At 40.3% G+C, this 20545-nt stretch overlaps 2 protein-coding genes across 3 annotated transcripts in view; both read right to left on the bottom strand.

Annotated features, from left to right (window-relative positions):
- Positions 1-13074, bottom strand: part of pde8a (phosphodiesterase 8A) — a 37036-nt gene extending 23962 nt beyond the window's left edge. For both annotated transcript variants that reach the window (XR_009940685.1, XM_062549809.1), the window contains exon 1: positions 11794-13074. Coding sequence is in view for 1 of the 2 variants with exons in the window: in XM_062549809.1 (XP_062405793.1) it covers positions 11794-11949 (156 nt within the window). In the remaining variant the exon portion in view is untranslated. The remainder of the gene's footprint in view (positions 1-11793) is intronic.
- Positions 13075-16054: 2980 nt separating this feature from the next.
- Positions 16055-20331, bottom strand: gatm (glycine amidinotransferase (L-arginine:glycine amidinotransferase)). Its single transcript, XM_062549203.1, has 9 exons — positions 20140-20331; positions 19329-19553; positions 19026-19221; positions 18746-18936; positions 18490-18627; positions 18192-18356; positions 17399-17462; positions 17155-17271; positions 16055-17040 (listed from the first exon to the last, which is right to left on the bottom strand). The coding sequence occupies exons 1-9, from the start codon at positions 20206-20208 to the stop codon at positions 16928-16930; spliced, it is 1278 nt and encodes a 425-aa protein (XP_062405187.1). The 5' UTR covers positions 20209-20331; the 3' UTR covers positions 16055-16927.
- Positions 20332-20545: the final 214 nt, after the last annotated feature.

Raw genomic sequence — 20545 nt, 5'->3', positions numbered from 1 at the left:
TAAAATGGCAATTAGCCATGACATGCTTATATTGTGTCCCCCAGAGGAAACGGTCTTGAATAAGCATTTTTCTACTCTCCGTACACAAAGAGCAACTTAGGGGGAGATTTGTTATGGTATGTCTCCCTGTTTCAAGTCATTTACATAAAGGGACATTTTCCATTACTTCAATGCTTCAGAAAAGAAAATGGTTATGTTTTCGGTGCCATCCATTTTCCATGGGATAATCCACTCCTATAGTTCATTGATATGAACCCTGCACTCTATAACTTGAGAAAAAATTTGGTTTTAAAACCATTGCATTTGCAATACAAATGAAGACAACATTTTGCAAATTAGAGAAGCTTTTGGTTGCCCAAACCAAACAAATGAAATGATGCTTCCTGATGCTGTAATTGACAGTTTGACACTGTGTAATTCACACTGCTGAGAATGAATGACATAATAAGGTTAAGGGTAATCCACCTTAAGGAACACTCGGTCAGGTGACTGCTGGGATTGCACAACACTGTCCAACAAGCCTGCTTCAGCTAACAGGGTAAACTGCACAGACATAACACTGTCACAACGCCAACTGCACTCAGACCAGACCACTACATGGGCCAGTTCTGTCCAATGCTGTGGCCACTCACTCACAGGCTGGAACAACAACCCTTGTGTCCATCTAATGCTTTCAGCGAGTATAAACAGTGGAGGTGGAATGAAGTGAAGGCAATAGGTAAACAAATCGATTTTGGGCAAATCCTACAAAAGTGAAAAATTGTAGGAATATGGTTATGTGTGAGCTAAAACACTATGGTCACTGCCAGTGTTAGTATGCACAGATGGGTTTAGAACTAATCAAATGTGAACATATGTGTGCTATACGGGACATGTGTATCGGATCACACAAATGAACTCCCACAATTAAACAAGACCAAAACACTTAAATTAATGACATTATTTGTAAACAAATCCTTTGGATGCCCCACTCTCTCCTTCATGGTCTTCTTCAAGGTATTTTTGGCCTTATCCAGATTATGCATCAATCCGCCCCTAATACCAACCCAAGCCTAAGCTTCCTCGCACAGAGTTCAGGCGAAACCATGCACTCCTAGCACCAGCACTTTCAAAGAAAAGAGTTGGCTTGGATGCCTGGAATATAAGGGATACAAACAAGCATGCTTATGACTAGACCTACACCACCCAGGCCACCCAAAGCAGAAGATTAGGGGAAAGCAAGCCATTAAAACAGAATGGGCCCATAGAGTCATTTGGGGAATGGCATATCAGTGGGTTGGTGGTCAGCTGGGTTTGTAGTGACCAATTCAACTTTGGTGAAATATAAATTTAAGTATGTAAATGTACTGTATCTTAACTACATTAAGATATTAAATATATACTTAAGTCATTTCTGAATACAATACAGGTAAACCAATGTCAAGGACTGTTCACAAGTAAAGTTTGAATTAAATCTAAAATCACCTTATATTATATTGAGGGGCATTTTTATACTCCCCTTTATATTTCTGTATCATTTCATCAATAGTGTGTGTGTGTGTGTGGGGGGGGGGGGGGGGGGGTCAATTTATTTTCATTCATGCATAATCAATTTCAAGGGTGCTCTTTGTCATATTTAAATATTTCATAGAAAGCTGTATTTTGTGATGCAGGCTGTTACACAAGTTGCATGGGCTAGTAATGAGAGCTTCTAATAGTGTAAAGCCAAATCAACAAAGACTTTAATAAACTTCCAATAAACAACAAACTTCATGATACATACAGTATATCACAGCTTCACGCAGCAATGAGGGGGCCAAGCAGCTCAGCAACTCAATGCTATTATATTGCTCACATGGCCGTAAGCACTCACAGCAAGTTTCATGTAAAGCAACTAAAGATTGACAGAGAGGCTTCCTTCAATTGGCTTCCATCAATTGGCTGTGACTGTCAGCCGCTTCCAAATATAAAAAATGAATTTGATAATTTTGTGAGGCATGGTCTGAAGATCTATGTCAAATGTAGTGAAGATTAGAGAAAATGTGTAGCCTCTGAAAGGTTTTTCGTGTTTCTGGAGAAATCCAATAGGACAGCCAAATCAATTAGTTTACCATTGCAGATATGAGCTCATTTCATGCTGACAGCTTCGACAGCTGTGAGAGGGGGGGACTGCTTTTGAAATTCCATCGAATAACTTTTGTGAGGCTACGTTTGAAGACTATCTGGGATCATTTGCATGAAGGGGCAAAATTTGTGACCTGTGAACTGTGATTTTTTTTTGGGGGGGGGGGGGGGGGAGAATTGTTTTCAGCAGAAATTGAGGTTGGAGGATAACAGGTTGAAAACATATGCGTCAAAAGTGTCTAAAATCTGTCTGCAAAATGTCTTTTTACGAGATGGTTGTAAGGGCTATATAGACTCCCTTGGTAGAAGAACAACACATAAGAAAAAGAAAAGGTAGAAAAACTATGGGTGCCTTCCGCAACTTCACTGCTTGGTCCCCAAATATGTCCTTTCTAAGTCATAGGCCTGTCCTTCCTGGAATTGCTACCCATCAAATGGACTGAAGACATAACAATTAGCTAGCCAGATTGCCATGCTAAAATCTCAACCAAACAGAAACTATAGCTCAGAACTAGCCTATGTGCACCTATGGGCTCACACAGATCAACAGATGATAAGTAGCATTGTATAGCAAGCCAACTACTGCTCTTTGTAACCAATCTATACATCATAATAATCAACCAATAGCAGACATGAGAACCCGCCACCAGTTTTTATGACCAGACAACTTAATAAGGTTACTATGTAGGCTACATGGAAAAACAAATGGTTAAATGGAAATAGTTGGAAATAGATTAAGAAAAAAATGCACCAAAACTTAAACTAAATTTAAATATGTAGGCCTAATTATGGTTTGTGAGGATGAAAGTGTGTTAAAAAGAGTTGAAGGGGTAAGTGACGAATTACATGTAAAATGACATGAATTAGCATTAGCATTATGTCCCATTCAGATAAGTCATTTCTAAACTAAGAGTCAGTTCTCAGTCAGCTTTTCAAACATTGCAATATATGAAAAGAAATGTCACACTTTTATAGGCTACATGTTGTTCATTCTGATGCCATGCCGGATTTGATCTGATTGCAATCACAACCACATCTAAGCTTACATCAGTGTAGGCTACTGCCCCAACTAACAGCTATTAGTTGGGTTTAAATAAATGTCTGGACTACCCACAATGCACCACAGGCTCCTCTTTTTTGCCTGTCTGACCAGATGTGGCAAATCTGTTTAGCCATGACTGGCTTACTAGTGTCTCCGTGGGACTAGAGCTGCAATTAAAGGGAGAACCAATTAATGCAACTGAACACAGAAATGCAAGACTGATGTCAAACTGAGTATACTTAAAGAAACGGCATGTTGCTGCAGCATAATTACAGCTCCACCATTCTACCTCATTGCTTTCATGCAAACATTCAAATACTGACAAAACAGCAAATATGTTTTCATTTACTTCTGAAACTTCTCAAATGGTATCAAATTCCAAACTTGTACATTAAATACATCCCAAATGACTATGACCTGGGGGTTACAACGACATTAGTCATGTCAGACACATTCCTGTCTGCTTCTGAAAAAGAACACAGGCTGGACTGAAGAGTAAACACTTATGGTGCCTTGTTTTGGAATAATACTGGTTTCAACAATCTAAAGAAGCCATCACATGCCCTCCCATGATTCAAACCTTCGAACCTTCAGGGAGAACTCCGTGAATACAGCCTTATTTCAGAATTCAGAGGAAGAGCTCAACTACAATGGGAAGCTCTGTTCCTGGACTGTACCCACCTTAACTGACTCTAGTAAGTATGTTAAAAGCCAATAGGTACCCAGCCAATGTTTTAAGGCACCGAATGCTGCATCAATCTGCTGATTTTTGACTGCTTCAATCAAATGTGGAAAGATATGTCTAAGACATTATGAAACACATTAATGAATGTTGTTGTAGATCGCATCATCTTCTGTTCTAGTATTCTCAGCATTTTTTATTATTATTATTATTATCGGGGTTCAAAATCAACACACTTCTGTTCTGATGTGAGAACTACTTTCTTATCCAATGGCAGCAAACCATAATATAATCATTGAAATGCTAACTAAATTTGGTAGCATGGAGGAAAAAGACATTTGACATAAGAATCCACACTGAACTGACATCTGTATGTGCCAACATCACTATGTAAGACATCCTTTCATTTGATGACATTTAGGTCCATTCATTTTCAATTCACTCAACAGCTACCCAGCAAACCCCAGTGTTCAATAAGGCACTGTGTTCTATGACGTAGCACTATTGAAACTTGGCCACTGTAGCTGGAATAGCATCTAAGTGAATCTCTGCACCAGGGACAGCCAGGGCCTCACAGTCTCGTCAAGAGCCAGACAAGTGGAATTGCAAATACACTCAGCGGTACATAGACACATAGAATCCCACTGAAAGGCCACAGAGACAGAGGTCTGAGCCACATTTGCAGGAGAAGACAACTGAATACAGAATACATGGCTTAATTCATTTGGTAGTTTGTAGAATTTTAGCAATCGTTTAGTTCACAGGACATCGATATGTCAAGATATTTGGAATAAAGAAAATGCCCACAATGGAGTCACAAATCATTATTTGTCATAGTTTTGCAACCATACCATAGAGTGTATTTATTGTGTATACATGTGTGCATACTATAATATATATATATATATATATACATTTGTATGAGCAGAAATGAAAAGTCTATCAGAACCCTATGTTTGATTAGCCTTTCAATAAAGCATGCATCATAAAATATTTAGATAAATCTGTAGTATTAAAGAACATTCACTTGGGAGGTCATAGTAAAATGGAACTCCTATGCAGATTTGCTTCCTAAATAGTACAACTGGATTGAGACAAGGTATGAGAGCCCCTCGAGTGCAAAACAAATACACTCACACTTCAGAAATCATTCGAACAAAGCAAGCACTTTGTGGTGCAGTACGAAACATTTTGCGCCCCTCAAATGGGCATTTGTAATACAGAAAGAGCAGGAGGGAAATATAACACTGGAACAAAGTCAAATGATGCTATTCGCTTTGATGGAGCACCATGATCTCAATCATTTTTAACAGAAATGGCAACATTTCTAGATATTAAAATGTACACAGCGGCTCATTTCTGCTGAAAGTGATGATTGGTAAAATGGCCATTTTTCAAGAGAACTATTTGACCCTATCAAGATGGAAACTAAGTCACAGAAATTTGTAGAACAAGACAAACAAGTCTAAAAAAAAATCATATGAGCAACAATGGCAAAGCCATCTTGCCTGATTAAACTTTAATGCAACGTTCATTTACAGCACCGCCAACCAGTGTTGCAGATGAGCACTGCAGACTACTTATGAGCTTCAGCAGCAAATGCGCCTGCCTGACCAAAATCCCCCGAATGGGAAAATGTGTCATAATTTTGGACAGGATCCAAGACAGACATTACAACGTATGATCCATAACATCTAAATACTCCACTCTAAACTACATAGTGTAGTCCACTATATGTTTTTTTTTTTCTATACAGACCCCACCCCAGTGCTATCCTTTCATGTATGCTTGGCTTAACGTTCATACAACCTAGAGCTAAAGCCATTTGAACACCATGCACAATTGACTCAGGTCTGGTGGGGTCACTGAGCCACGCTTCTTTCAGCTCTGCCGCAAAGTTTCCTTTCCTCGCGTCCTTCGACCTCACTGCCAGCAAAGATAAAACTTTGAGAATGACATGGCAAAACTGCACCACCCGCCCCCTCCCCTCACAGAAGGGCCTCCAGTGTTCACACAGGCAGCTCATGTGAAGTACACAAGTCAAGCAGACGTCATAGCAAAGGCACAGAAATGCCATCACTGAGGATGTAAATTGTCACATTGTTTTTTGTTTGTTTTTTTAACTGTAAAGAGCATAGGTTATTTTTAAAACTATTCAACACACTTCTCAAAGTCTGTGATTCTATGATTTGGTTAAGGCCTGTTCAGATGAATAACTGTCAAGAGAATAGTTTTCTCTCTCTCTCTCTCAGAACATGTAGTGGTAATGAAATGGTTGGCCAGTCTTTATTAGACTACATGGCTTTCTAGCAGTCAGATTATCAAGGACAGAGAGCTACAATATAAGCAGAAGGGTGTTCCAAAAATAGGCCCAATACCCTACTTGCTACTATATGCTTAATTAGTGATCTGGGCCTTGGTTTCTGAAATGCAGAGGTCACACCGTATGGTTTGTTGAATAAAGAGAAGCAAGAAATGAGATGAAGTAAGAAATGGGATAATCAATTGTGCAACCAACACTGTTTATACGTTAAAAAGAAATAAGGTGGTGACCCAGTTTTGGATTCATGGTTAATGTTCATCCACTAATGTGGCATAAATAATCATTACAGATGACAAATGGCAAATATTAAGATGGCAACTGATTCCACCACAGACAAAATTGGGATCCGAAGGCCGCATTGGCAAACAAAAGCTCCATCTAGCCACAACTGTACCTGGTATGAAACTACATTTTGAAAAGCAAAACGATTTCAAAACTAGAAGGGCACTCGGAGAGTTCAGACTTCCACCAAGGCCAAATATCCATCTTCCAATATTAACGAAAGTGAAAAATAATTTGTGAATCCGCCTCAAGTTTCACATCTGCTCCTAAATGTAACTGTTTTTTTGTTTTTTTTTCAATGACCCATACCATCCTTCATGAGAATCAAGCCCTATATTCTATAATCCTGCATACAAACAGACACACCGCACCAAAACATAACCTCCTTGGTGGAGGTAGACGCGCAAAGAAATGGCAAGAACGGTCAAAATGCTGTCAACCAAACTCACTGGCCTACAGTTGGGATACAATTCCTTCGTTATGGCTATGATTACGACAGCAGCAGACAGATGGGAGGAGAGCCACATTGAGTGAAAGAGAGACAGAGACAGAGAGAAAGGGAGAGAGATAAACAGAGGGAACACTGGGAGGAGGACGAGAGAGTGAGCGAGAGAGAGAGAGTGAGTGAGAGAGCGAGAGGGCAAGTGGTGGGGCCGGGTGGCCTCTCTCCTTACTTTCCTTCAGCTCCACGAGCAGCAACACAGTGGATTAATTCATCAGCCAACTAAGACTTTGCCCTACTCTGGAATAAATTATCCAATGAGTCTCAACTTAGACTTTCACAAAGGCATTCATCACAGTGTTCGGCTCGACTGGGCAGCGCACAAGAGCCCACAAGAGCAAGGATCAGGAATTAATGTGAAGGAGCTCCCCACTGCCCTGGCGAAGTCTGTCAATTGAATTAGAGTGTAAAGCACAGGGCTGCAGACGGACATCTTCTGAAAATCAATCTCATGCATCAATCGCCGGGTCCAGAGGTACAAAGGTAAACTCCGATGCTCTTGGCATGATCCCCCTCAAACTCTGCTGGATTTCTAAAATAACCCAAGAGATAAGGGTAGAGGACACTCAAAGGGGAACAGCCATGAGGGACACTGGACATCAAGGCTAGATAAACTCGCGTCTGTTTAGAGGAAGCGCCGGACCATCCCCACACAGAGTTCTGCCCGCTGGCAGGAATGCACTCAGACGGACTAAGAAAACCCATCGTCAGACCTTGTACTTGACTCTTATCACTGTCCAGCGGTGTTGTGCCCTTGACACAGACTTTCAACTGCTAAGACTTCTCCGGTTTCAGGCATTTAGGCAAGCCGGTGTAGACCTGTGGCCAGAGAGAGCCCCTGCATTCAACTGAAATAACTGCCTGTGCAAACCAACTGTCAAAACAAAGGCTATTGCTCTGGCCAAAACACACACCACCCAAGACTGATAAGAGCAATCCTGACACATACTGCAGCGGGAACCACGTGAGGCGGTAGCCAGACCCGTACACCCTTAAGACTATCAGATGGGGAAAATGAGCACTCTATTTAAGAACAATATGTTGCATTTAACGCGCAGTGGTGGTCACAGCACACTGCCAATGGCAGCGGAAGCCTACAGTTGCGGGGCTAAACTGAGCCTTGACAGCAGCATTTGAAATGTCATATGCTCTAAAGGGAGCCCAGACCAGCTTGGTCACACAGTGTGGTCCTTGCTGAATGGGAACCGGGAACTTTAACCCAATGACACATTTGCACCCACGCAACACAGACCATCACTGAACCAGCGAGTACAAGACATGGAGGAAAACACGTTGCATCTTTACCAAGCTATTTTTCCCTAATCATTACTGAAATTAATTTCCATGGCAGTGAGCAGGGTTTAATCAACCATAAAAGTCCTATTGATTACATGAGCACTATCAGGATATGCAGTCATTGAGGGGGGAAAAAAACATAAATGGCTTGAGGTAGACTCGGTAGCCTATTTCCAAAAGCTAGGACTATAAGACACACAGTTTTAACAACTTAAACCTGTAGCCCTCAATTTTATTTCTACACATAAGCAATCAGTACAGGATGAAAGTAATACAGTCTATTCTAGCATAGGGTTCCACTCGTCTGCAAGGATAAGTGTTAAGAGGCTTCAAGACCACTGAAAAACAAATATATAGGCCTATGTAAGCTTAGGATGAGCTCATTTTCACTAAATTAGATGGCATTGACTACAAAAGGAAGCACATGTTGAAACACCACAACATTTGGGTTAGAGGTTGGGTATAGTCTAACTTATGATTACCTTAATGTATTTAGGTAATCACAATATGTTCTTCAATATCCTTAGTTCGGCACTGCCACACACCATTACAGGCTAGGACACTGCCTGCCTGCCTGCCTGCCTGCCTGCCTGGGGCAAGGATTGACTCTATGACTTTGGTGTAGGTGTTCTTGCTGAGGTAAACAAACAATACATGGGACATGGTTGTACAACTAGTAGGCCCTTTACACTCTGTACTAAAATGCAGCCATCTTAAATGTTGGTGCAGCCAAAAGTGCAGAATATTGCACTGGCTAAGTGACCTTGGTTTTTGCGTAATATGCTATGCAAATGCGACAATAGTATAATAATCAAATAGCCTAGACGAAGATTTCAATAAAAATCAGTAACATGAACATTATCAAACCAAGTCACATCAAGCTGATATACAGTATACCTCTGTTTTCTATCACCTGCTGCCTTAGCTAGAGTAGGTATAATAAATATTTCACGTTTTTCCAGCATCTGCTTAGGTAGTCATACTTCATTGTTTTACCAGGATGTGATTCAATAGTCACTCCAAAAATAAATACAAAAGCCCTCCCTGTTAATTTTTTATTCTATCATTTAAGCAGCACTGAATAATAGAGAGCAATTGGCAAAAGACACATGGCATTAACTGGTCTGACTGAGTTTTAGACAGTACCGTTACAGAGTTGTGAGTCAGACACTCGCACAACCCTGTTCTTGCAAACAAACCAAGAATACAGCAGATCGCCATGGGCTTCCACACAGAATTCAGTGCGTTTAGAATACGGATGGATAAGAATGCATTTTAAGATGACAAAAATGCTGTGCATATGTGTAAACACATATTTCAGATATACACAAACCTAATACAGTGCCTATTTGGATAAATATGTTCACTTCACAGTTGGGCTCAACACGATCACTATTAGGTTATATAAATCCCCATTTAGCATATATTTTCTGTGAGTAACCATCATTATGGCCATGCGAAAATACAGTAATTTCGTGCATATAAGCCGCATTGTGTATAAGCCGCAGGACAGTGTTTTATGCAAGTTAAAAGAAACAAAACCATATTAACACCATATTAAATGCCCCCCTGTATTAACCTCATAGCTGAAGAAATTTAGCAAAATCAATGTATAGGCCGTGGCTAATAGTCGGGAAATGACGGTATATGATGCTTTAATATCCAAATAATTTACAAAGAAGGATATCTAAAGATACATTCATTTGCACTGTAATGGCATACGTTACACTGTATAAAATCACAGCCTATATGCCTTGCTGTGCTGTACATCTGCTATGAGATTTCAGAAAGCATAACGGAATGATCATGAGCTCACTCCATGTTTATGTTTGTGAACTGTAAGGTGATAGCTTTCCTTACTCTGCTCACTCAGTTATAGTTGGGACATATTCCACGACCAAATCATTAGAAGTTTGGTCATCAGAATGTGCGCAACACTGATATTTCATGGGACCTCCAGGAGGTAGAAAGATACCAGAAATAATCTTCATCTCACATGCACACGTTGTGAGACAAAAAAAAGTGTGAGCACTGAGGCACTACAGCCATTAATTCCTCTCAGCATATCTTGCAATCAAAATCAAACCCCTGGAATTCTTAAACTTCAGAGACATCACTGAAATTATGTAAAATACATACATACATATTCCCAGGAGGAAATATTCCCATCAGAATATGCAGGGACCGTGTTGGAATGTATGCCCCGAACAAAAATACAAATAAATCTCCCCTAACACATACAAATTAACATGGTCATCTGATACTGTTTGTTCCTGCCCCTCTTAGCACTAACGGCAAAGTCTAACCTAAGACCACCATGTCACAAGGTCTCTCCCAGTGCAGGAGCCCAGCCCATAGTTTATGCCAAGGCCAATCACAAACGGCCCAATGAGCATAGATTTGATGTTTTACTCAGCTCGTAAATCACCCTAAAGATCATTTGAGCAATTTCATTATTGTTAGCATGCATGCAATCATAGCAACATGTGCAATGTGCGAAAGCAGTCACACTGCTCACAGCTACGACATATCAGGAGAGCATTATGCCTCAAATGAAAATCATTTGACTAGGGCCTGCACAAGCCTACACCTAGCATATGTCTGACTTTGAGGACACTACTATGTACATGTATGCTTCTGAAATTATTCATCACCTAAAGACAGCTGAATAAAATAGTAAATTGCAACAAAATCTATTTTCAACACAAAAAGCAACAAATGTGACTATGTATCCAAGGCTAAACTGACCTGTTGTAAGAGATGTGCAAGTGGGCCTACACTGCAGTGCATGTCTTTTCTGGCGGGGCTTTTCCTCAATATATGTGATATGATGTGCCATTATTGAAAATCTGAGAATATGTACTACTGTACATGTAAACTCCCAGGATGTAAAGACAGCATTTCGAGCAAACTCTTTACATTATCAGCAGGGTTACAGCTGAAAAGATTACTTTTCCAGACAGTAAATTCGCCATTTACATTTCATGTAAGTAGGACATGGGTAAAGAGTTAGTCCCTGGTTCCCAGTAGATGAAACAGTCAATGGGAGGTGGAGTTATGAAATGAATTTCAGAAAACGTAGAGCTCCACGCAAATGCGCTTTTGAAGTTATCTTCAAAGAAACAAGGCATTAGAATATTTTCAGATAAATGTACACAAATTGGCATCAGCAACACCCACACGAAACTGAAAGGGATGCTTAATGATGATGTCAAGATCCTGTGGACCAACTCGGCTGTGAACTATTTGATAGGTGGAGACGAACCATGCGTCACAATGTCGCCAAACTAGGGGAGATTTTGCAAACAATTACCAAACCCATGTGGGGAGGGGTAAGGTAGAATCGTTCATAATATGGATGTTTCATAGTCCGAGCTCGGTAGGTCACAGTTGGCTGTATTAAGATCGAAACATTCCAAGGGATTCGCTATTTGGACAGTCTACACAGTGGAACTGAAGATGTTCGATGACAAAGATATTGCTGTGTGCAAATTTTACAGATGAAAGAGAGAGAAAGAACGGTATTTACACCATGTTCGCCAGTAGACGTGTGTAAATCTCACCTTGTAACTTGAGGGTTTAATTGGTAATCCTTGGGCTGGATTTCCTTGCTGCTGAGTGGTATTGGTCTGTTGGGGCGAGTGGGACTCCTCGGACTCTTTTCCACTACTATGATAGACCACCCTATCAGAGATATGAATGCTTGAAGCACAGCCCATGCTTCAACGCCACTTTAACCAATTTATTTTGCTTAAGTGCTCTGCTTCTGCCCTCCAATTATTCGGTTTCTCCTTGACGTCTTCTTTTTTCCTTTTTAATCTTAATGCAAAATTCTCTCCACCGCTTCCCTCACTGAGACCATGAATAATATATCTTCCTTCCCCCCACCCCCCAACCAGGAAACAGATTTCCTTTCTGCCTTTTACATGAAGTAAATTATAGACAGTGTATTTTGTTTCAAAGTGGCGATATTTTCCTCGCGAACATTAATCCCGTTACACTTCAATTCGACAACTCAATCCCATATGCTATTTATCAATCACACTCGCAGCACTCCTCTTCGTACCACATCATTTACTCATTCTTAACTTTGCTCTTTACAAGTGAATGCCAGTCCTCCTCGATTTATGTAATAGTTTTATCCATTTTCGTCCGTGCCTTTGGGTTATGTCGCCTTCTCCACCCAAAAACATCCAATTTAGTGGGATGTCCTCCTTTCCTTTCACAATCTGGTTACCCACTTCAATTCAAGACATTAGGCACAAACCGGTTCTCACGACAGTTTGCTCCACTTCTGTGCCATTCATCTTCAACAGGCTCAAATATTCACTAAGCATAGTATTCCTCCGGCATTCGCTCCGACTTGAAGGCTCCCCCGTGCAACAAAATGCGTGTAGTCCAATAAAACATTCCATTTATCTGCCAAAAAAATAACTATTACGAAAAATATAATTCATTGCGTAAAACCCCATTCAAGCAACCATTGTCAACGTGGAAAGAAAAAAAATCCTTAGTAGGTTGAAGCATTAAAAATGGGCAGCAGTGAATCAAAGGCCCACAATTTTTCCTCTTTTTGAAAAAAAAAAAAAGATGTAGAGGCTGTCAAATTATCTGTGGTACCACCTCTGCCTAATGCAATCGCACAAAAACAGAAAATGATATACGGCGGTAAGTTTCAGGTCCCCCAAAAGGATATCTTGTGTTGGTCATTTTTAGACGTAAAGGTAGAAATCAGCCACATAATTGTGTTTTCTGTTAGTCTTTCTCTGCCTTACTCGCGTTTGCCCTTCCAATTCTTCAGCACTGCTTGACAGCAGCAGATCCAATAAAAGCACCCGCAAGGATTGACCTCCAGCCTTTACTGACGTTAATGCAAATGAGCTGAACGGAGCTAATCAGCGACAGCTAGCCCGCAGCTGGGAGGTACCCATTTTCCGAGGGAACTTTGAAAATGTACTGCAATTGCTAACGTTTGAGGTACTGTCACTGCTTTTGTTCGACACATATCATGTCGTTAAACACGTTTCCCACTCCAGCGCGATGCGTCGAGCACAGGTTTGTGTTTCAATTGCATATTGCTCTCATGTGTTTGAGTAAATATGATGTGGCTCGTCTGTTTTCACGTGACTTCCTTTTCACCTTTGTCCAGTCCAGTAGCTATGCGGTCTTACGTTATCCCTTTAAACAACAGATACATCTTAATAGCGTTTATGTCTGCAGCTGTGTTTCCAAATCATTTACGCATTAGTCCAATCGGCTACATTTGACGCACAAATGCCGAATAAGGTAGGCAGGGTTGTTTATGAAATTTAAGTCAAGACCATCAGATGTGGGGATGTACTTGATTTTTGTTCTTTTCTCTCTTTCTTGCTCATTCTTGTCTATTCACTGCCAAGTGCTCAACACAGAGTATGCATATTACGAACAGGACATGCTGAACAGACACACCTAATAATTAAAATAATAATAATAATTAAAAAAAAAAAGCAAATGACAACCTCAACTCTTCACCCCACAGATAGGGCTACATTACCAATATCATACATTTTCCTCTATTCACGACTTCGTGACACACGTTTCTCACATTGCTAAAAATAGAAATTTAATTATAGTCTATATCCACCTAGTTTATAGAATTCAGGTCGACATTTTTCTTCTCCACATAAACAAACAGCACACCCTAGGCGCTAGGTCAGCCCAGAGAGTTAAGATTATAATACTTGCACTGGTTAATGCAATGCTCTCTGCCTGACGCCCCCCTCAAATACCAAATTGGATCACTCCTGTATGATCATCAGGGTGGGGGCTTTTCATCTTTCTCACCCCTTTTATGGGATGAAAGATGGAAAGGCCAGAATAGCAGTAGCAGCACTAGTAGATATCAACAACCAGATTGTGAATATCTAAAAGCTTGACTGACACCTATGGCTCCCTGAACGTCAGTTAACCCAGATGGGCCCAGCAGGACGCAAAGCCTAGAGCAGCACCTTTGTGACTTGTCAGGGCTAGCATATAATGGGCATGGCATAGCCTACTGTAAATGTTCACATGTGACATCCATCCATGGAGTGCACACTTTTAAAATATGGTACATTAACATGTGACAGTCTTCAGATTAAATTGGTATGGTATCGTTATGATAACGTTTTATTGGGCATTCACCCATTCTTCATCAATCATGTTCTGGTTTACGGGGTATAAGCTGTCAGTGCTTGTTCCTCTTTTTTCCTTCACGTCATGGTGTGTTTTATTCACCAGTAGATGGGAGTGGTGGGCCAACTGGAACAACTATTGTACACTAACTATTTAGAGAGCTTAAACTTCTATATTGTACACTCTAACTATTTAGAGAGCTTAAACTTCTATATTGTATACTCTAACTATTTAGAGAGCTTAAACTTCTATATTGTACACTCTAACTATTGAGAGCTTAAACTTCTATATTGTACACTCTAACTAGGCTATTTAGAGAGCTTAAACTTCTATATTGTACACTCTAACTATTGAGAGCTTAAACTTCTATATTGTATATACTGTAACTATTTAGAGAGCTTAAACTTCTATTATAGCTACGTGTTCCAGTATGTCAACAGATAATTAGAATAGGCAGCAGTTACATGTAACATAAGAGCAGTGTGGGTTCAATGGCTATTCTGCATCATCATGTTTCTGCTGCTTCATCTTCCAAGTTCACACATGTAGGCCTAACTCTAGCAGTGACCTCTGTTGGAACTACACAATTGAATGTGGTGTCCTGAAGATAATGAAGCACAGTTACAACATCACCTAATACACAATCTGATGATCAAGGTTTCAATTAAGGCTAATGTGACAAAACATGATTAAAACATTACATTTTCTTGCATTTCATGATATTCCTTGCTTTAAAAATTAATTGAATTGAACTGAACTTACATTGGTTATATTTTCATATACTGATACAAATTGATACATGTTCCTTTTTAAAACTAGATTGAACTTGGTGACATCATGCTGGTCTTTGCTGGTGATGTTGATAACATTACCTATGCTATGCAAATATATTAGTCAGCACATGGTGGTTTAGCCCTGTCATATTTGTAAATGATTAACAGACTTTTGCAGCTATCTAAAACCTGTTGCCTGACGAGGAGAATGTACATCAAATATTAGATGTAGTGATCTACTCTGTAGATGTTTATTCTTTCATTGGCTGCAGAGCCATTCTATTTGTAGGCCTGGAACAAAACGGACAACTCATTTTGAACTTCAGAGCTGAGCAAGTAGCCTACTCTAGAAACACAGATTTCTTTTTTCCTTTTTTTTCTTTTTTACATGGTCAGTTTTGATCACAAATGCCAGTGATGAAGGTGGAAAACTCCAGTGCTGCTGATGCCTCACTAGAGGGCAACTGAGTTGTGGCCATGCTCCTAGTCATCATCTACTACCACAGAAAGTAGTGGGCAGACCTATTGGTACAGCCACTGTCCTGATCACTCTAGTGGACAGAGTGTGGTAGACTGAAGTTATATGAGTTCAACACAGTTAACATCAGATGACCCAGTGAATCATCAAAGTTATACAATTCAGTGTTGAAGAATGTTGTGTATAGCTGATAGGTGCCTGCAGATTGCTAGTCCTTATGCTAGTCCAGTGTTCACTTTTAACTGGAGTTACACTGAATTGTAGGAACAAGGCAGTGAACCACTCTGAATAAAAAAAAAACATCTGTGACAATTCATAGAACCCACTGAATCTGATTGAAGCCATTTGGCCATTACTAATTCTTTATTCCTTTAAGATTGGTCTGGACTCCAAAGAAACAAAGACACAGATAACTCTTTTATAAGTTGTTTTTAATTTGGTTGTTTAGAAAACATCATAAAGCAACCTAAAGCCATTGTCATATTCTATCCTCTCCTTTCACGCAGTCTCTTCTGAAAGCCACTGTCTGACCTTCTGAATGATTGCATGGAAGAATGAAAAGCAAAGAGGATATCCACTATATTCAGGAAATAGACATAATAAGCACATGCAGATTTGAGAATTTCCTATGACTGCAGCAAAGCATACGGTTAGATTGACTATACCTGGCTCAGACTTGTTATTGCAGATGACCATTGAGGCAAAAGGTATATTTGATATGGACCTTCAATTTGTTATGCAAATGTATAAAAAAGTATTTTGGGGATATATATGCCAATAACAATATAAAATATTTACATTAGTGTTGTCTTCTTTTTCAAATACCTAAGGTTACAGTGAAAATTGTTATGACCTGCTATGACAACATTAAATAATACTTTAGAAAATAGATACAAAATTAAAAAAGAGGTTCTCTGTATCATTAAGACATTCAGTAATATTTGCTGGATTCTTCAAAGGAGGTAGAAAACAACCCCCATGTTAATGTGTCCTGTTATTCATACCAAAAATGTACCCTGCCCAATTTTCTAATGACAGAAGTCACGCTTACAATAGATGTTAAACCATAGCTGGCCAGAAATGCAGTAATTATTGAGATGATAATACTAATGTTGTGGTTGTCTTATTGTTGCTGTTTTTTTACGTCAATTGTTGCAAAAGCTTCAACACACACAGCTTTGTGAAATCAACTTACAGTAGTTCAGGCCTTTTAGTAAGAGCAAAAAAATGTATCATTGATTATTTTTGAGATAACATTCAAAGCTCAATAACAACTGCTACTTTCTGGCATGGCTAATGGAAGTAAGACTGCAGGGTACCACGACGACGAACATCAGTTGTCCAGCAATGGAAGCCACCTCCAAGGGAATTGGCATGACGGATGTTCACCTTGACAGGTTTAATGCCTTTTGGAGGAGAAATTAATTTAAAATGTTTAGTTTCATATAATCATGTTTTTCAAAGTGTGATCTTTGATAAAATTCAGAGGGAAAAATCAGAGGGAAGTAATTTAAACTTACCAAGACTCTCAAACATTTTATGGATGCTGGTCTCATTGGCATCAACCATGACTCGTTTATCATCCAGCATCAGGACATTCATGGACAGCCATTTTGAGGACATCCACAAAGGATGATCTACCAAGAGAGCAACGATTATATGACAATATCCATTCAAACAAAAGTAGGACATATACAAGATATCATAGAAACTCAGGCGTAAACTATATTTTTGGATTATTTATAATCAACGTTATAAACCCACCATCTGGAATCAGAGGTGTTGGGGGTTTCACCACTGTCCAGCCTGCCTTTTCAAACATCTCAATCTGAAAGAGAGTGAAAAGTTTCAGTTAGATTCCATTATATAGTCTTGCTATACCACACTATACCACAAGAGGGCAGCACATTTGCATGTCCATGCCAGAGCTCATGTCCATGCAACGTTGCTCTGGCCTGGTATGTGAAGTAAACAATGAGTTACACATCTGGGAGATCTCTCACCACATAATTCTAGGAGCACATAAATTACACATGCTCTCAATGGTCCCATAATCTGCCATAGATTGAATATTAATGTGTAGCTCTAGAGATATACAATAATATCGGCACAGCAAAGGTATCAGCTAACAAAAACTGAAGAAATGTAATCATCTGCACTAGCAGATATGAACATTTCTGCCAATCTACCTCACAGATAAGGTCTCAGGCAGGCATCATACAACCCTGTTCAAGCAGGATAAGACTGGCATTTTCATTTGAAAATGTCAGTTTAAAAAAAAATGGGGCATATTTGACTTTATGAATTATTTTCTTGAAATAATGTCTAAATTTGTTAAAGAATACATTTCTGGTATAATCAGAGGAACTGTTTTCTGTATCTAAGAGGGAACCCCTCACGATAAGAGTAATTGGCTAATCTCTACATGAAAAAAGATGTCTGCGATCCAACACCGGCAATCAGCCAAAATATCATCCAACATGCCTGCAGGTGAAGAACTGAGATTCATGCCACACCTGAAAGGACGTTTTGATGAATGTTTTGCACTTGCACCCACCTGGCGGCATGGGCGATCAGGGTTGGACAGCACCAGGCCGGGGCCGATAATGTTGAACGTGGCATCGATGTGCATGGGATTGGGGTCCTTGAAGGAGATGATGTGCACCTTGTAGGTCGGGGCAAGGTGACGACGCATCCATTCAATACCCATGTAATTTGTAACCTGTTGAGAAAAAATGCCCACATCAGTTCATCCGATTGATAATTGCTCTCATTTCAAATCTGAAATGTTGGTACACTGTAATAGGTTACCCTTTACTCATAATTGTAGAGGAAAGCATGCTAGATTTACAAACCTGACTCCTTTGTACAAATATATCTGTCCCAGCCCTTATGAAATCAGCAGCATCGAAGCAGGGCTCATACTCAGTGGTCACAAACTTGCCCTGGGCTGCCAGCTTGTGTCTGTCCTCTACAGTGCGAATGGGGTAGTCCTATGCACGACGATATAGGAATAAAGGGAATTGGATAAAGGACACACAAAAATAAGAGTGTTCTTAAAACTATGTTCATAATGAAAACCGGGATCACTTTGTATGGAAACGTTCATACCTGATCATACAGCTCATCAGACATGGTGGGTTTGGGAGCTGTGGTCCACTTTGCTCCTCTCCTGAAGTAATCCTTGATGAGAGGCCTATACGCTCTGTATTCAAAGAACCGGGACCTCCATGCCATTGGAGCCTCAATAATCTCATCCCCAATGACTATCAGGATATCTCTAGGCATGGCAGCATACATCCCTGCAGGGAAAATGAGTTGTCAGGACATTGTGCAACAGGCAATGCAGTGTTTTGGACAAATTTTGTATGACAAAAAGTTTTAGCTTTACCAGTAGATGTAAAATCTGGGGTTTTGTATTCGAAAGACCAGTCAAGGGGTTCTGGCCTTGCTACAGTAACACCCTCATGGCGGAGAATATTGCACATTTCCTCAATTTCAGCAACAGCTTTCTTCAAGTGGTCCTTGGGGAAAGGCTGGCCCCCATATTGTTGATAGAAGGGCCAGTACTTCTCATAGGTGTTGGCCTGTCAAAATATGGCAGCAAAGTAAGTGGTCTTGTTTTAAGAGAAACAATAAGAAACCCTCTCCTTGTGCAGGGTGTGAGGCATCTTGTATTAAGCTTGGTCACTACCTTGACCTCCACAGTGAATGGAGGGACACATGCGTTCTCGGGTCGTCCAACAATGACTTCCTCCAACGGGTCCCATTCATTGTAGGCGCACACCGGGCTCTCTTGGGGTGCGACATCAGTAACAGGTTCCTCCACTGCGATACGGGGCTGAGCAGCTGCAGCTGCAGCTGAGCTGGAAGTGCTCTGGAAAGCCCTCTGCACCCAACCGGACACTGAGCGACCAATCTGGACAGAACAGAAGCACGCATTTTTAGCGCTCTCATTACATACTTCCAGCCGTGAAACTTTGAAACTTCTTGCAATCTGTGGCCATCACATAGCCTACGACTCATGTACATGTCAAGAACTTCTACTGCACGAAACTGAAGAAGTGACACGTGGTCTAGTATTCTAAACAAATTGGAACGTATGGGAAAATCGTATGGTGGTGAAACATTTTAGTTAAACTGTGATATGTAAATTATGATTCCGAGGAATTGTGATGCATGCAAAATTCCTTCATAGCTCACATCCGTGTAAAAACGCAGCTGCCTCTACCAGCTGTTCACAGTCAGTCAGCAGTGCATCGCTAACGGGAGGTGACGCTGATTCAGCAACTTTAATTAAGCAAAATATAGTTGATCAAAAGACAATTGAACCACCAAATTAAATAATTTGAATGAATGTATACATTAGGCATATATCTGATTGTTTTACATGGTGTTTAATAGTGCAGCAATGTAAATTCCGACCATTGGTTTATTAAGTTCCTGTAAAATGTTGAATATATCCAACTAAAAAATAAAAATATGGTACTGCTGTGTATACTAACCATAGCTCCAATCAGATGGGCTGCTTCAGCCCCCCTGCTACCACCTCTGAGACACCTGACTCGCAGCATTGTCCACGGACCTGATTTTGGCAAATATTCTGCAAACTAGAGACGGTCTGTCTTCTCTGACTCTGGGAATAGATTTCAAGCTGCGTGTGTGCGCTTTTATATCCTCTTGGCTCCTGGTATTGGTCGATATAACGAGTTCTGTGAGCAACGTGACTTGAGGGAAAATGCACGATGCAAGACGACACCTTGGCGCAGAACATTCTTATCATTTACCCACCCTATGCTTAGGACTCGACTGGTGTAACGTGACGCAATTGAGGCGCACCATGTGCATGACATGGACTCGATATTTGCCTCCCGTCCGGTTTCCCCCCGTTTTTATGTCGAAAGATTACCC

Source organism: Sardina pilchardus, chromosome 11 (assembly GCF_963854185.1).
Source record: "Sardina pilchardus chromosome 11, fSarPil1.1, whole genome shotgun sequence".
Classification (NCBI taxonomy): Eukaryota; Metazoa; Chordata; class Actinopteri; order Clupeiformes; family Clupeidae; genus Sardina; species Sardina pilchardus.
Note: the sequence above shows the minus strand (reverse complement) of the source record. Positions and strands in the feature narration are given on the sequence as shown.